We start from the raw sequence: 15,125 nt of genomic DNA, 5'->3' as shown, positions 1-15,125 counted from the left end.
AACAGTCTGGATCATTAAATTCCTTGCAGTCAACAGGGAACACTGAATAGTATGAAAGACAAAATTTTAATAAAAGGCACAAAATATCTTGTCTGTATTTGCATAACTCATCTGCCCAGTTCACTATGATTAACCTTTAATAAGCAATTGTCAGCAAGTAAGGTTGGTAGCTTAGTCTGGTTTTGAGTGTTTGAGAAGTTAAAGATATTTTCCAAAGGATGAGCTCAAAGCTGCATTATTGGCTTCTCTGGATATCTTTAATATCTAGCTCACATGTGAACCACATTTATAAACAAGGTTTGACTCTAATAGGAACTCGGAGGGCACCGTGTCTATGGTCAGAGCCTAGTAGAAAACCTATCAACAGATAAATCCAGAACCTGGCAGCAGTATGCAAGGAAATTAAGTTTTAGACATTAAATCATGAAAAACAAGACACTTATTACACTTATGTAAAAGTTTGTGCAGCTTCCTCACACACTCAGGCCTGAAGGATTTGTTTCACCTCACTTTTAGATGGGGTACAGTAAATGAGGAGATTTCTTTTAAAACTCTGACTCAGTGCGGAGGTTGTTGAATGGCAGCCAATCAGCTCAGCGCTCTTAGTGGGGCGAGTATTGGATGTCCACAGTCCAAACTAACGTGTATTGACTCTGCAGCTTAGAAAAACAAATGTTCAGTTATTACTGGGATTAAAGGGCTTTTAAAACACAATACCATGATCATCTGGAATGCAGCTGGAGAAGGTGGACACATGATAACAGAAAGGCATGTTAAGAGTTTATATTACCCACAAAGATGAGCCACAGAGTTCTTTGACAGTAACATTTATTCTGCTTCTCTCCATTTTTTAACATTTTCAAGAAAACCATATGGAAATACTTCACTTTTAACATTTCAGCCAAACAAACCAGACAAGACCAGGAAGATCAATGAAAGCATTTTAGTGATAACGTTTCAAATTTTTCAGAAAAGAAATAAACAACAAAGAAAAATAAATCTCCTAATTTCTTTTCTGTTCCACCATTATGAGAGAATGTGACGGTGACGATGGTGGATTTTTCATGGTCTTCTCCACCCACTCCACAAAATTGGCCATGTTGGTATACACCGCAAAATACCCAGCCCCACAACCACGTCCCCAGCCAACCACACCAGTCAGAAAGTGGGTGGAGCCAAACAGCGACACCAGTGGGCTGCCATCATCTCCACGGCAACTCTCCTGGCGTCCTTCCAGATATCCGGCGCACAGCATGTTTTCAGTGAGGTTGAACTTGGCTCTCAGGGAGCACATGGAGTTCTGGAGGATGGGGACTGGCATCATGCGGAGGACAGGGGAAACCAGGGCACCTAGAGTCTTACCATTGCCCCCTGTTGTCCTCTTGCCCCAGCCAGACACAGTGTGGTAACGTTGTAGCAACAGCTCCCGCGTTGCAAAATCTTTAGTGGGCAGGCAGATAGGGATGATGTGTTGGCTCAAGTTGACAGCATGGCTCAACTGCAGCAAGGCAATGTCACTGTCACCTGTCGCTGAGACGTAACTATCATGGGCAATTGCCAAAGAAACAGGTATCTCCTGTTCTGTGCCTTCTTCCACATCCAAATTATATTCCCCTGGTGACACAGACCAGAGTTAGAGAAAGCCAAGTTTTACAAAATAACCAATAAATAAATAAATAAATAAATCCTATAATTAAAAAAATATTAGGAAAAAAAGGATCAAAAAACAACTTTACAAAAACCCATACCAAATAATTTCCACAAAACTTAATGATGGGAAACACATTGTAAAAAATAAATGAGTGCAAACCCCTTTAGAAAATAATTGATAGTGAAATTATGAACTAACGTACAAGATTTATTAGATCAAATCATTTTTAAAATAATTAACAAAAGTACACAATAAAAAACTCTAAAAACTACAAACAACTAAAAAAATATATTTTTCAAGACAGTAACCAATATTTTCATCTCAATTCAACAAATTAATGAAAGTAAAAGCTAACTTTAAAAGAATAACATTTAGATGTTAAATTAATGTATCAAAATACTCCATATGGAAAAGATATATATAAATCGTACAAAGTTTGTATCTGTTGTGTGAAACTTGTATGAAAAGCATACAAGAGTGAAAACAGATATAAGATCCCTTGAAAAATTATATAATGAAACTTGTATGTTTTGGATACTTACTAAAACAATATAAGAAAGTAAAGAGAAAGTGACCACTTTCATGAGTACATCACGTAAGCCTTATATGATTCACTATATGAAGCAAGCTAAAGCTGATGCAAGTCTTTGCATCAAGTTTTTCCTATTTCTTCCCCAATAGGGGCAAAATAGTTTTATAAGTATGTTTTGCAAAGTAGCACATTAACGCCATTGCAATATCAATTTTTACTTTTAGAAATAATGTCACAGGCAATTAAAGGCAGTGACAAATAACTTTAAAAGCCAATTTGATAACTTAAAACAAGTTAATGATATTTAAATTTTACATTTTATTAGAAACTGGTCTGATATGTTAGCGATGCAAATGAGTTTACCTGCTACCACAGTCAGGTTTTGGGGGTCATGGCCATGGATGCAATGTGCAGCAGTGATGACCCACTTTGGATGGATGAGAACACCTCCACAGTGAGCTTTTGCATTTAACTGAACCAGAACCTAATAAAAAAACAAGGTTACATTAACTATAAGATAGAAACTATTTCCCAGGATAAAAATCAAACCTGAGACTAAAAACAATATTTATTTTCATATATCATTTGTGTATTATTGTAATTTATTGCATTAATGTATCATTTAAACTATGTTATGCTTTTCTACCATACCCACTTGACTGTGGTTCAAAAATTTGGTTAGTCTCTACTGAACATGTAAATTTGTCCAGGTTTACAGCAGAAATAAACAGAGGAAATGTTTACAGCATTTACATATTTTCTTCTCAAAAACTGTACAGGGTGTTTTTAAAGATAAGCAGTGTTGGGACTAACGCGTTATTAAGTAACGCATTACAGTAACTACGTTATTATTGTGGTAACGAGCACGGTAACTAGTTATTATGCCAAAACCAGGAACGCGTTACTCGTTACTGGGATTTAAATAGGCTCGTTATTCGTTACTTCGTGTGGTGGCTATCGCGGAGCTTCCACAGATTCAATAACATTAGCAAGTGGTGGAAGCCAGCAGGTGGATGAAGGAAAAGGGAGGCAAGAGGAGAGACCCGAAGCAGCCGCCGGTCCGAGAGTGTCAGGTGAACTGAACTTCAGGTAAGAAGTTATGACCTGCAGTCTCTCTGGGTCAGATATGAACCAAGTTTAGATGGAGTTTATTTTCGTTATGCGGACTTTTTCGTACTGCATGCTAGCTAGCATGATGGAGTTTCTATACAGCTGGGTGGTGCTATGTTACTGATGTTGAACTTTATTTTGTTCATAAAGTTAATTATTAGAGTTGCCAACCGTCCTGTAAAAAACAGAATCGTCTGTATTCAGAGAAAATATTACGCGTTTCTTATTGAGGTGAAAAGGAACAGTTTGTCCCGGACTTCAGCTACAATGAAAAAGACACAAAGCTGGAGTTACTCTGTGTTTACGCTGCACAGCTGCCTCTTCTTCTCTCATTCTCTCACCCTCCCTCTCCTGTTTCTACTTCAATCATGAAACTGATCAATGATCAGCTGATCGGCTTTTCTCTCTTGTTTATTTATCGCCCACTTTGCGCCAGAAAGAGGAAACCAGCGGATGTCGCGCTAAACAACAGCAGCATGTTTAAGCTTGATCAGCTGTTGTTAGAATTTATTTAATATTAATTTCTACTATCAGCTGATGTTTGCTGGAGCCACAGCTGTAAAGCTGCTAGTCATGATGTCGGTTTGGATATGTGGTGAGAGGGAAACATGAAGATGAAACCAGGAGATGTCCTTACTGAATCATCAGAGCTGAACAGGTGATGGAGAAACAGGTTTACCTTTTAGGTGACATGAATGAGTTGAAGTGAAGTTATGAACTGTTTCTGAGAGACAAATAACACCAGGATCCTTTTTTAGGTAGCTGACAGCTGGTAACTGTGCAGGGGCGGGTCTAGCAAAATTTTGCCAGGGGGGCATGTAGGGCATTAACGGGGAAAGGGGGGCACAAAGAAATACTTTCTTATTCTCATTTACAATGTCTCACTTTTAAAAAAATAATTATCTGAATCTTACAACAAACGATTGATAGATTGATGCATATATACCATCAGAACAGTGTACATCACTGTCACAACAGTGTTTATTTTCATTCAAAGGCTTTATGATTTTTCCTATAATGGTGGGCCGGTCTCTAGTCAAAATGCCCGGGATGATTTTTTTGTCCCAGTCCAGCCCTGTATGCAGCTCATCTGCAGTCTGGTGTTGCCTACATCTTCCTATTCAGAAGGCAGAATTTCCGAGTTCTGAGTACAATCGAAAGCACCACGACTGCAGTTTTTGTGTTGGATGTAAAAAGCAGGCTAGAATCATGCGGCGGTCAACGACGGTCCAGGTGTGGGATTTCTCTCATGGAAGTGTGCACATTATTTTTTTCCTTTCTATTGGTAGGTGGCACAGTGCACTTGTGGCAAGTAAGCAAGCTAGAAGACTGGCAGTCTGGCTGGGTATCCAGTTACGGAAGCAACACATTAACAAGAGAATTCTGAGTAAAACCAAAGTTACTTTCCCTAGTAACTAGTTACTCTGAAAGTAACGAGTAACTTGAAGTAACTGAGTTACTTTTGATAGAAGTAACTAGTAATGGAACTAAGTTACTAATTTAAAGTAACTTACCCAACACTGAAGATAAGTCGCCTACTTAAGTTGTATAAAGCTTGAATTATGCATTAACATAGTCATCAAAAGTTCAAACTGTCCACTGTCAAGTTGACATTTCCACTTTAACACAAGATGTTTGAATTGTTGACAAATTTTGGCAATGTTACTGCTACGTAGAAGACAATCCCTCTAGGACAGGGGTGTCAAACTCCAGGCCTCGAGTGCCGGTGTCCTGCAGGTTTTAGATATCACCCTGGGTTAACACACCTGAATCAAATGATTAGTTCATTACCAGGCCTCTAGAGAACTTCAAGAAATGCTGAGGAGTCATTTAGCCCTTTAAATCAGCTGTGTTGGATCATGGACACATCTAAAACCTCCAGTACATCGGCCCTCGAGGCCTGGAGTTGCCTACCCCTGCTCTAGGACATGGGTGTCAAACTCCAGTCCTCGAGGGCCGATGTCCCAACTGTAACACATCTGAACACAATTAGTAGGTCATTAGCAAGACTCTGTAGGCTTGATTGCATCAAGTAAACTCATGCAGCTCATGAGTGAATGGTGCAATGAAAACACCCATGATGAAACAATCAGTTTGATCACTCATATAAAGCAGTGTTTACCTGCCAAGGACAGTTTCCTTTGGGACAGTGGTAAGTCCCCACCATCCTTGGAGTAATCACTGCAGTCTGGTTTTGTCCAATTTCTGGTGGAGCCACCCGACCACATGGATACTCCACTGTAACACAAATGCAACCGCACAACTACTTAATCCTCTGAGATGTAAAGTAACTGATAATCAACTTAACGTCTTCCCCAAGAAATTCAGAAGCAATCAATCAGTCATTCCCGTAATGAGACATCATGTGACTACCTTTAAATGAGACGATTAAATTGACAGACATTAAGTTTGGGGTCGAATAGTTTTTATCATATCAGTCAAGTGTATCTATTATAAAAGGATTTGATGGCTGCTCAATAAAGGATTTCACATCGTGATCAGGGTAAAAATAATGAAGCTGAAGCTCTTAATGGAGGTAGTCCTGCAACATTTCTACCATTGGGGACACAGTGTCGTCCATCGTCTCCCAGCACGTATCCATCAGCACAGTAACATCGACGTCTAGATCCTGAGCCATCACAGAACTGCTCACAGCGCCCGTTTAGGTAAAGGCACTTCAGGGTATCTTCAAAGACTGAGAAAATCAAAATCATTTGTTTAAAGCTTTAAAGTTTTTTTATTTAGGGATAAATACCAGGGAAATAAAAGTATATGGGTTTAAATTCAGCAATTTTCTGTAAATCTTCATATAAAATTAATTTTAACCAACTTATTTCTTACCTGTCTGACAGTATCGTCCTTCAAACCCATCGAGACACTGACATTTTTGGCTATTTCCCAGATTAATGCATGTCCCATTATTATGACATGGGTTGATTAGGCAGGGGTCACGACCTTACAGAAGAGTTATAATGATAATGTCAGATTTATCAAAGTGATTAAATGAAAGCAAGAAAATTTGATTTACTTTTGTGGAAAGAAAAATTCCCTGCACTGCGTCCACTGGCTTGGAGATGTGCTTGGGATCATTGTCCTGTTTCATGACCCTGTGAGACAGCTAGCCTCACACTCAACCCTTGAATACTTTGGATTTCGAAGGAGTTCACGATCGACTCAATGACTCCAATGTGTCCAAATCATCAGTCGTCTATCACTGGCTTGAAATCTGATGTGTTTGTGCTGATATGTTGTTTTTGATTTTTGGCCAACCATCTCTACTTTGGTCTCACCTGTCATATGTGCGTACGTAACACAAACAAATTTAAAATCAAAATGTTACTTACCATCATATGACTGCCAAAACCGCATCTAAAGAAAGAAATATTAAATAACTTTCATATTTATTTATTTATTTATTTTGATCGGTAAATTAGTGATAAACATTGTAGTGTATTAAACAACAGTTTGAGTTTTTTTAGGTTTCTGTGCTCATTTTGACTAAGTATCAGCAGGCGGATCATTTCCATTCTGAAAAAGAGTGTTGTATAAAGTTGGAGCAAAAGATTTGTTTAATATGCAACACATGCCAGAGGTCTAATTTAATAATCATCTTTAATCATCATTGACAGTTTGGTCAGTTTACCTGTAGAATTTTGTTGTCACTTATGTTTTCAAACTAAGGCAAAATTATAAGGCTGAATAATTTAGTTTCTAAAATTTTATGTTTTATAAATTCAAAATGATTTTAGCCTGTATCCTGTTAGCAGAAGGCCAGAAAATGACATGCTGATTAACATTATGGGATAATGGTCCACTTGACAGTCATATCTTATTAGAATTTATTTTGGGTTAATGCAACCACAAGGGACAGGACTGGGGGATAGAAAAGGGGGAAAAAGAAAAAAGCTGGGGAGAAAGTTAACAGAAGAAGACAGAAAGAAAAGAAAAGTAGGACAGCCTAAGGAGGTCCACCACAGGGACTTTTTACTTCTATTTCTTCTTCTAGTTTTACTTCTTTTAAACATCAGTGTGTCTGACCGTCTGATCTTCATCCTCAAACACCTCCCGAGCCTCTTCATAGCTGCAGATCTCCTCAATGCATTCCCTCTCCAGATTTCCCTGTTTTACCTCCTCAAACAAGCTATTTGCTCGTCGCCAGCGCTGCAGGACTAAGTTGGCCTCATGCTTCTCCACAAACACTGGAAGGGCGGGTTGCAAAGATTGAGGGTTTTTTTTCAATAAAATCATTTAAATGTACAAAGTGGAGTGTCATGTATGAACAATTACATACTTGCATGTGTGAGAATATAAGTTTATAGCACGAAATGTAAGAATTAATAATAAAGTATTCAATTTTTGAAAGAAATAATAATGAGCTAACAGTGATCATTTAACCAGTAAAAATTGAAAAAGCTTAACCCTTAAATGAAAATAACTAAACCAGCAAAACAGTTGTTTTCTGTCAATCAATTAAAGAAACATTAGACACATCTGCTTTGCGTTTTTCTAAAAACACAAAAAAAATACACATAAAAATATATTACCTGCCAGTCTGTGACATTTCTTCAACCATCCACAAAGTTCAGATTTTATCATAAGTTAAGCTTTTCATTTTAGGTTTCTCGATGGAATTAGAAGATGTGTAAAACTGCTCCCAATTGAGGTTATTTTTGATTGTTATTTTCTCTAAAGGAACCAACCTGCAGCAGCAGCGGTGCCCCACAGTAGAGTCCAGATGATGCAGCAGCCCTTCAGCAGCATGTTGACCAGATTCAGAGTGTTTGCCAGAAAACAGGGGTTTTCAAGATGAGGGGGCAGGGAATATTTATATAGTCCACGCCCACTGATCATGTGCTCTGCTTTAACGGTCGGTAAATAAAACCTAGGAGGAAATCTCATTCCCTCTATACAATCATTTCCATTAAGGCTACAGTATTCATGAATCTCACACACTGACAATTTTAAAAATATAAATGTGGAGATAACTCAGAGTCAAAGAGTCTCAGTAATTGTGATATTCTGACACTTGAATATTCTTTTGGAATCCACCAAATTTAACACTGTGTTTTCTACACATTATTTATTTCAGGTCCCGTGTTCTGGTTTCCGGTGCGCCTCCTACCAAACAAACCTCTTGAGTTGTCCCTGGTTTTCAGGGGTCATTTAAGTCTTTCCCCAATAAAGAATATTTGCTTAAAGATGTGTTTTGATTCTTATGTATTGGCATGGTGTGGCGACTAGAATAGATCTCAGGGCTTCCCAAAGATAGCCATAGTAAGGTGTAAGGCAGAGATTTCCCTCACTAACCTCTGACACACACCCAATCATTGGGCCGGAAATATGATTGAAATTATTTATCAGAAAAAAAGACAAACAATGGTTACCCTAGCAGGTGTCCTCAGGATGGGAAAGGGGAGGGTTAAAATCGTGAATAGCTCAACATGGCAATTCTAAGTGTTAATTGTCATTCTGTCTACAAAATGCAATGAAAAATACATTCACAAGGCTCGTTTTAATTTAAAAGAAATCCAATACATTGTTCTATCATCTGTTCAGAGAAAAGCAGTAAAGCATCACATTTGTAAAAGAATGTTTTGTGTTTTTAACGATTTGATGAACTTTCTTAAATATGCAGAACTGATCAATTGAAATCAAACCACCAAAATTTGTAAGCGAAATACTTTCTGCAAAGTTTTTAATGAGAATCTTAGCAGTCAATCAGAAAAGTGAAAACGCAGTATTTGGTTATATGAGCTATGCTAAGCTAAGTTAATCGGGTCTTTCAGGTGGTAAGGTTGTGCATCAAAGTCTTGCTGCTGTTCCTCGGTTGATCTGGTGTTGCCGTCCGGTTGTGGATCCACTCAAGGTAGTTGGACACTCGGGTGTAGATGCCATAGTTCCCCGGTCGGGCGCAGCCCTTCCCCCAGCTGACGATCCCCAGCAGGAAAGTTGTCGTCTTATACTGGGTCACCAGGGGTCCACCGCTGTCACCTTTACACGAGTCCTGACGACCCTCAATATATCCGGCGCAAAACATGTTCTGAGTGAGCACTACGCCACTCTCATCGACACAGTCCTGCGTGCGGATTCGCGGCACCTTCAGGCGTCGAAGGATCTGTGCGGTAGGCCCATTTTCGCTCCGCCTCCCCCAGCCACTCACTGTGTGCAGCCGGATCATCCAGAGCACACGGGTGGATAGATTCCATGTAGGTAGGCAGACTGGGACAGCATACTGGGTATAGATGATGGGAGAAGCCAGGCGGAGGAGAGCGATATCATTGTCTGCAGTGCTTGATACGTAGTTTTCATGCATGATAATCTCAGCCACCTGGATGAGCTGCTCGGTGCCTTCATTCACCGTAATGTCATGCTCACCTGACAGAAAGAAATATAAGGCAGCTCAGATTTAATCCTTTGAGCACAATTCAAAGTTAAATTGAGATTAATTAACAGTGATTTGAAGTATGCTTGTGTATTTTCATTGTCTAATGAAAAGATTTATAGACAGGTAGCCTCCTATTTTTTTTAGGGTTGTCATCATTTTAAGAGGTTTAGACTCCTGTCACTCTCCTGTTCTGCTTCATAAGTCAGGCTTGCTTGAACAGACGGCATATTTAACTATGAGAGTCATACCTGCAATGACTTTCAGGAACTGGACCACGATGTCTTCCATGCAATGAGAAGCTGTGATGATCCATGTAGGTTTATAAATCACTCCTCCACAGAAACCTTTTCCTTTATACATCAGCAATACCTTCACACAACACAAGAGCACATTTTGTCTGAGCCTTCAAAAAGGATAAAACACACAAAACTAAATTAATATTTGTTGTTCAGAACCAAAAACTGGTTTCGATAGAATCTAAGAGATTAGATACCCTTTTATGTTAGTGGACTCTCTGCTACCCTGGACGCTTAGTTAATAAAAAAATCAGACATATTTAAACCGATGAACTCTTCCTTTATCTTGGGCCTACCTGCCAGGGGCATTCACCTTTAGGACATACAGTTCCTCCAACGATTCGGAGATGCTCCTCCTTTTCTTCACCCCGCAGTATGGGGACCATGCCACATGCTATCGGCTCTGAAACAATAACAAATTATTCATTATTAATTTCATTTTGCAAATAATATCAAACTGCAGCTCTGGTTTAACTTTTACTAGTTAAAGGTTTTACTGGTGCACTAGAACTACTTAAGTGTTCTAAGCAATTGTTTATACACTGATGACACACACATGTGGTGGTGGGGAGGTTGGGGGTATAGAGGGCTGGTTTAAAGTGAAACAGGAATTTCATAACTGTTTAGTGCAGCAGGGAGTCCAAAGGTTGATTAGTGAGGCCTGTATGAACAGACAGGATTTTCCTGTAAATATATAAACTTCAGCGCTATGATGTTCGTCAAACTGAAATACCTGAACAAATATTTACACACACACACACACACACACACACACACACACACATTTTCTGCAGCCCTGAAAAATGTTAAAAAGTGATTGAAATTCTTTAATTCTTCAATCCTCTGATTGTTTACTAGAATCAAATGATTATTTTCCTTAATTAAAAAAATTTACATTTAAAGAATCATATACACACAGTTATGTAAAATATTGGTGTGATGGATAAACTAAGACAAAATAATTACCATTACCAGCATCTAAATGTTTTTACATATTCTAACCTATGTTTTTGTCTTTCATAGCAAATATGGGTTTTTAAAGAAAACTGTCATAAACTTTGTTATTGCAAATATGAAAACAATTGTGTTGAGAATCTACAAAACATTTTTCACATTTTGTTCTTTACAAATCACTGTCCAACCTTTTGCTATGCAACTCCGTCCATCAACATGGAGAAAGTAGCCGTCTGCACACGAGCAGTTCTGTTTTTTTTGGAACTCGTCTTCTTCACAGAAGTGCTCACATTCTCCGTTCTCCACCCAGCAGGTATCGATCTCAGCTTTCACCTCTAAAGAAATGTTCATAATTAAATTATGTAATTTGTTCATTTAATCACAAAAAAGTAAAAAGAAATTAAATTATACAAAAAGCAAATAACAGTTATTTCAATTACTTTTCAAGTAGTTTTTCATAAACTGGCGGGAGGAATAATTAATTTTGATAAAGTACATGTTAAATATTATATATAGCTTAAAAATAAGCCAAACACTTTGACTATTGTTTGATAACAATTTTGTAAGTCATATACTTAAATTTTATTCAGCATATGATTAAGTAAAATATTATAAATGATAATTTTTATTTATAATTATAATTATAAATAATATTGTAAAAATATTATTTTATATATAACTTTATAATAATAATAATAATTTAAATAATCACAGTTTTTCACCATCATGAATTGTGAATGTAATTTTAGTTTGCTGAGTTTATGAGATTTTGTGCCTTTATAATTGAGTGTTTCTTTTTCTGTCTAACAAAATAAAATTCCCTTCTGAAAACATAAACATGTTTTGCTGTTATTAACTGAGTGACGTTCATAGTTTAATTTTAATGAAGGCAAACTGCTAGCTAAGCTAATTTAAATAGAAAATACTTCACATTACAGCAGCCAAGTGATGTGAAAATGATCATATTCTTTGCTCACCAAGCTCACAGGTGACTCCATGGAACTCTGGCAGACAAAAGCAGATGTAGGATGAAGCATGAGTGGAGCAACTGCCTCCATTCTGACAGGGATTGGAAATACAGGGGTTTGGTACTATAAGACAACACAGAACACAATGATTTAACATGACTGTATCATATTACATGGTGTTATTGATGATCTCTATTTGGGAAAGCTGCTCTTAAAATCGACATTATAGTTTATATTTTACGTTAAATGTATTAAATCTAAACACAATTCACAAGTTGACTTGCTGGAGTTTCTGAAGGTGGACGTAAAATTGGTCTTCAAGATGTATGTGGTGCTGCGCTAAAAAAACATTTTATTCCAGCTACTTTTAACATGGGAAATTGCTTACCGTTGTATGTTTTCCAGAACTCATTCTGAGGAGACAACAATTACAGCAATGTGAAAAAAATAAACCAGCTATCAGACAGAAACATCGGGTCTCCAACAAAGATATGTAAAAGGCAGCAAATCTACAAGAAAAACACTTTAGCTGTGAATCCTGCAGATGTTTAGCTTCACATTAAGTTCTCTATAGCTTTGTTGTGTGTCATTTGCTTAGATTTGATCTGCATCTGCTTGCATCTGTGTTTTATCTTTGCGTAGTGCTTTAGTCTCTGCGTTATGTTTGTCTCTTCTTGGACAGCTTCTGTTTGTTTGTGGTAAGCCCGAATGTCTGTGTGGTTGTTTTGAATGTCTTTTAGCCTGTTTGTGATTATTTAGTGTTTTATAAGATTCCTTTGGCCCCTGACTTAAAATGTTCTTGGTTATCTGATTGGTTGCGGCCTACAGCTATTCACTAAAAAACGAAACTGCGATTTTAGGTTCAGATCAACTGCAAAGCTTTGACATGAACATAGTTTCTTAAGTATTTCTAGAAAATTTTACAAACTATAAATCACTGCCCCCTAACAGCCAATGGGATGGCTTCTTCCCTCAAGTTATAACTGAAAGCCAACATTAGTAAAAACATTAAGTTTTGTTTAAGTAAGTGAGAAATTGAATAATGCCCTCTCTATTCCTACAAATGACTATGATACGCTTGTCCTCAATTTCTAAGCATCGGCAGCATCCCAAGTATGTTGGAAAGTTAGTATAAAGCACATTTTCACCTCATGAGTTCATGTGGCCAATTATTTGCCTCTGTTTGTGTTGCTAATTATGAATTGCTATCAATTTGCATGTTTACATGAATGATTGTCTTAAAACTAGTCAGTAATTTACTGAAATAACATGGCTTCAGTATTTAACAGCATTTAATTTAAGTATCAGTAATTTAAATCTATTCTTAGTTCACACATGACAAGTCCCAATACCATTTTTTTCCACCTGCTGTTTTCTCCTGTCATGTAAAACTCTTTTATAGAAAACATGTTCAGTGAAGTGAAAATTTAATTTGATTTTACCGTGAGCTCGGTGTGCTCAAACACCTCCCTGGCCTCCTCGTAGGTGCACTTCTCCTCTATACACTCCCTCCTCAGGTCTCCCATCTGCAGCTCCTCAAACCAGCCTGAGTTATACCTCCGAGTCCGAACTAGAACGCCATTGGCTCGATCTTTATCCAGAAAGACTGCCCAACATTTGAAGAAGGGGAGAGTTCATCAGAATAGTTCTGTCTCAATCAGAGTTGGTCATCCAATTCAATTCAGTTTTATTTATATAGCACCAAATCACAACAAGAGTTACCTGAAGGCGCTTTATATTGTAAAGTAAATGTCCTACAAGACTGAAATCTCTACATGTCTATTGCATTGTTTTTAAATTTGATTCTGATCAAAGTTCATCTGAAGCCTTTGTAAAGTCACTGATCACGTATGTTATGTATAATTATTTTTACAATAAACTGCTTGGTTTCCATATCTCTGACATGTTTATTTATACGGGACAATGCATTTTAATTACCATGAGCACCTTAATAAACAAAGTAAATGTGACGTAACCATAAAGTCTAATTTGCATTTGTGGCTCTTTGCAAAATTGATGGTTTTCATAAATAATTATTTGAAAAACAAAAAACAAATCTATAGAAAACTGAACATAGATGAATAACATAAACAAAAATATACTGATATGACAAATAAATGTTAGACATTAAACATTAAATCATTTATAAAACCTAACACATTAGAAATGACTAAAACAAACCGTAGAGTAAAAATCTCAAACTTTACTGCAATAAAGTAAAGTGCTACATGTAAGAAATAAGAGGCAGCAAATGATGACGCTTTTCTTTAAAAAGGTTCACTGATTATTATCTTAGTTGTCAAATAATAATTTGTTAAAAACTGATTAAATAATCACTGTGGTTGTTTATTTTTACCCACATCCAGTCTCATAACGATAAATATTTGCAATTTTTTCATGATATTTTTGGTTTTCTGTGGTTTCCATTTTCTTTCTGTTTGTTTTTTAAATATAATTTTATTTACTTACTTACTCACTTATTTATGTATTGATTGGTTTATTGTACAGGTGACTTAAACTTTTTGCCTCCCCCCCTTTTGGGGTGGGGGGAGGGGCAGATGAAACCTTGTGTTTCTAAACACACTTGTTTTTAAGCATATACTGTCCACCTTACACTGCTTTAGAAGCTCCACCTTACAATCAGTGTTTTTATTTGACTCTGCTGTTCCATACTGTGCATCAGATGTCACTGTTAACATGTTAATATTAGCTCAAAATGATGGTCATTCTCGTCCCTCTCACGACAAAAACAGACCTATGATTAAGTGGTTTCACCTCCATGTCACTGCTTAATCCCTGAGCTAACTAATCAATCAATCAGTGATCGATACGCGTAAACGTGTTAGCTCACCTGAAGCCAGCTGGCAGCTGTGGAAGCTGAAGACGAAGATGATGAAGACTTTCAGCCACATAGTTGATTTCATCAGAAAGTTGCTGTGCTGTGTCTTTGTGGGGCTTCGGGTCCAAAGTCCGTCCCTCCTCCTGCTGGTGGTCACATGATCAGTGGAGAAACCTGAATGATGAAACTCTGACCCAAAATCACTGAAAGTTTCTGCCTCCAGATTCCTGATTATCACTGTTTCATTGGTGAATTGGAGAAATTACGCAAACGCAGAGTTTCTTTTGTGTATTTCTGATATTTCTGACGTAGACTTCAAACACCAAGCAGTCAAGCAGCCTACACGAGTTCAATATTATTCTATTTATTATAACGTGAGGCTGTGTATGT

General features: G+C 37.4%; 2 protein-coding genes across 2 annotated transcripts; both read right to left on the bottom strand.

The window, feature by feature from the left end:
- Window positions 1-811: 811 nt before the first annotated feature.
- On the bottom strand, window positions 812-8,085 carry f7i (coagulation factor VIIi). The gene is made up of 8 exons (XM_085264596.1): window positions 7,994-8,085; window positions 7,332-7,492; window positions 6,638-6,662; window positions 6,135-6,248; window positions 5,851-5,988; window positions 5,416-5,531; window positions 2,547-2,667; window positions 812-1,614 (listed from the first exon to the last, which is right to left on the bottom strand). Exons 1-8 carry the CDS (start codon window positions 8,052-8,054, stop codon window positions 1,004-1,006), a joined length of 1,347 nt encoding a protein of 448 aa, XP_085120722.1. The 5' UTR covers window positions 8,055-8,085; the 3' UTR covers window positions 812-1,003.
- A 701-nt stretch (window positions 8,086-8,786) lies between these two features.
- On the bottom strand, window positions 8,787-14,863 carry LOC146547103 (coagulation factor VII-like). Its single transcript, XM_085265421.1, has 8 exons — window positions 14,748-14,863; window positions 13,339-13,502; window positions 12,285-12,309; window positions 11,906-12,019; window positions 11,117-11,263; window positions 10,271-10,377; window positions 9,927-10,047; window positions 8,787-9,668 (listed from the first exon to the last, which is right to left on the bottom strand). Exons 1-8 carry the CDS (start codon window positions 14,818-14,820, stop codon window positions 9,076-9,078), a joined length of 1,344 nt encoding a protein of 447 aa, XP_085121547.1. The 5' UTR covers window positions 14,821-14,863; the 3' UTR covers window positions 8,787-9,075.
- Window positions 14,864-15,125: the final 262 nt, after the last annotated feature.

This window comes from Mchenga conophoros, linkage group LG23, assembly GCF_057382185.1.
Source record: "Mchenga conophoros isolate Kocher_MC1m ecotype Shallow Benthic linkage group LG23, M_conophoros_male_GT1.1, whole genome shotgun sequence".
Lineage (NCBI taxonomy): Eukaryota > Metazoa > Chordata > Actinopteri > Cichliformes > Cichlidae > Mchenga > Mchenga conophoros.
Note: the sequence above shows the minus strand (reverse complement) of the source record. Positions and strands in the feature narration are given on the sequence as shown.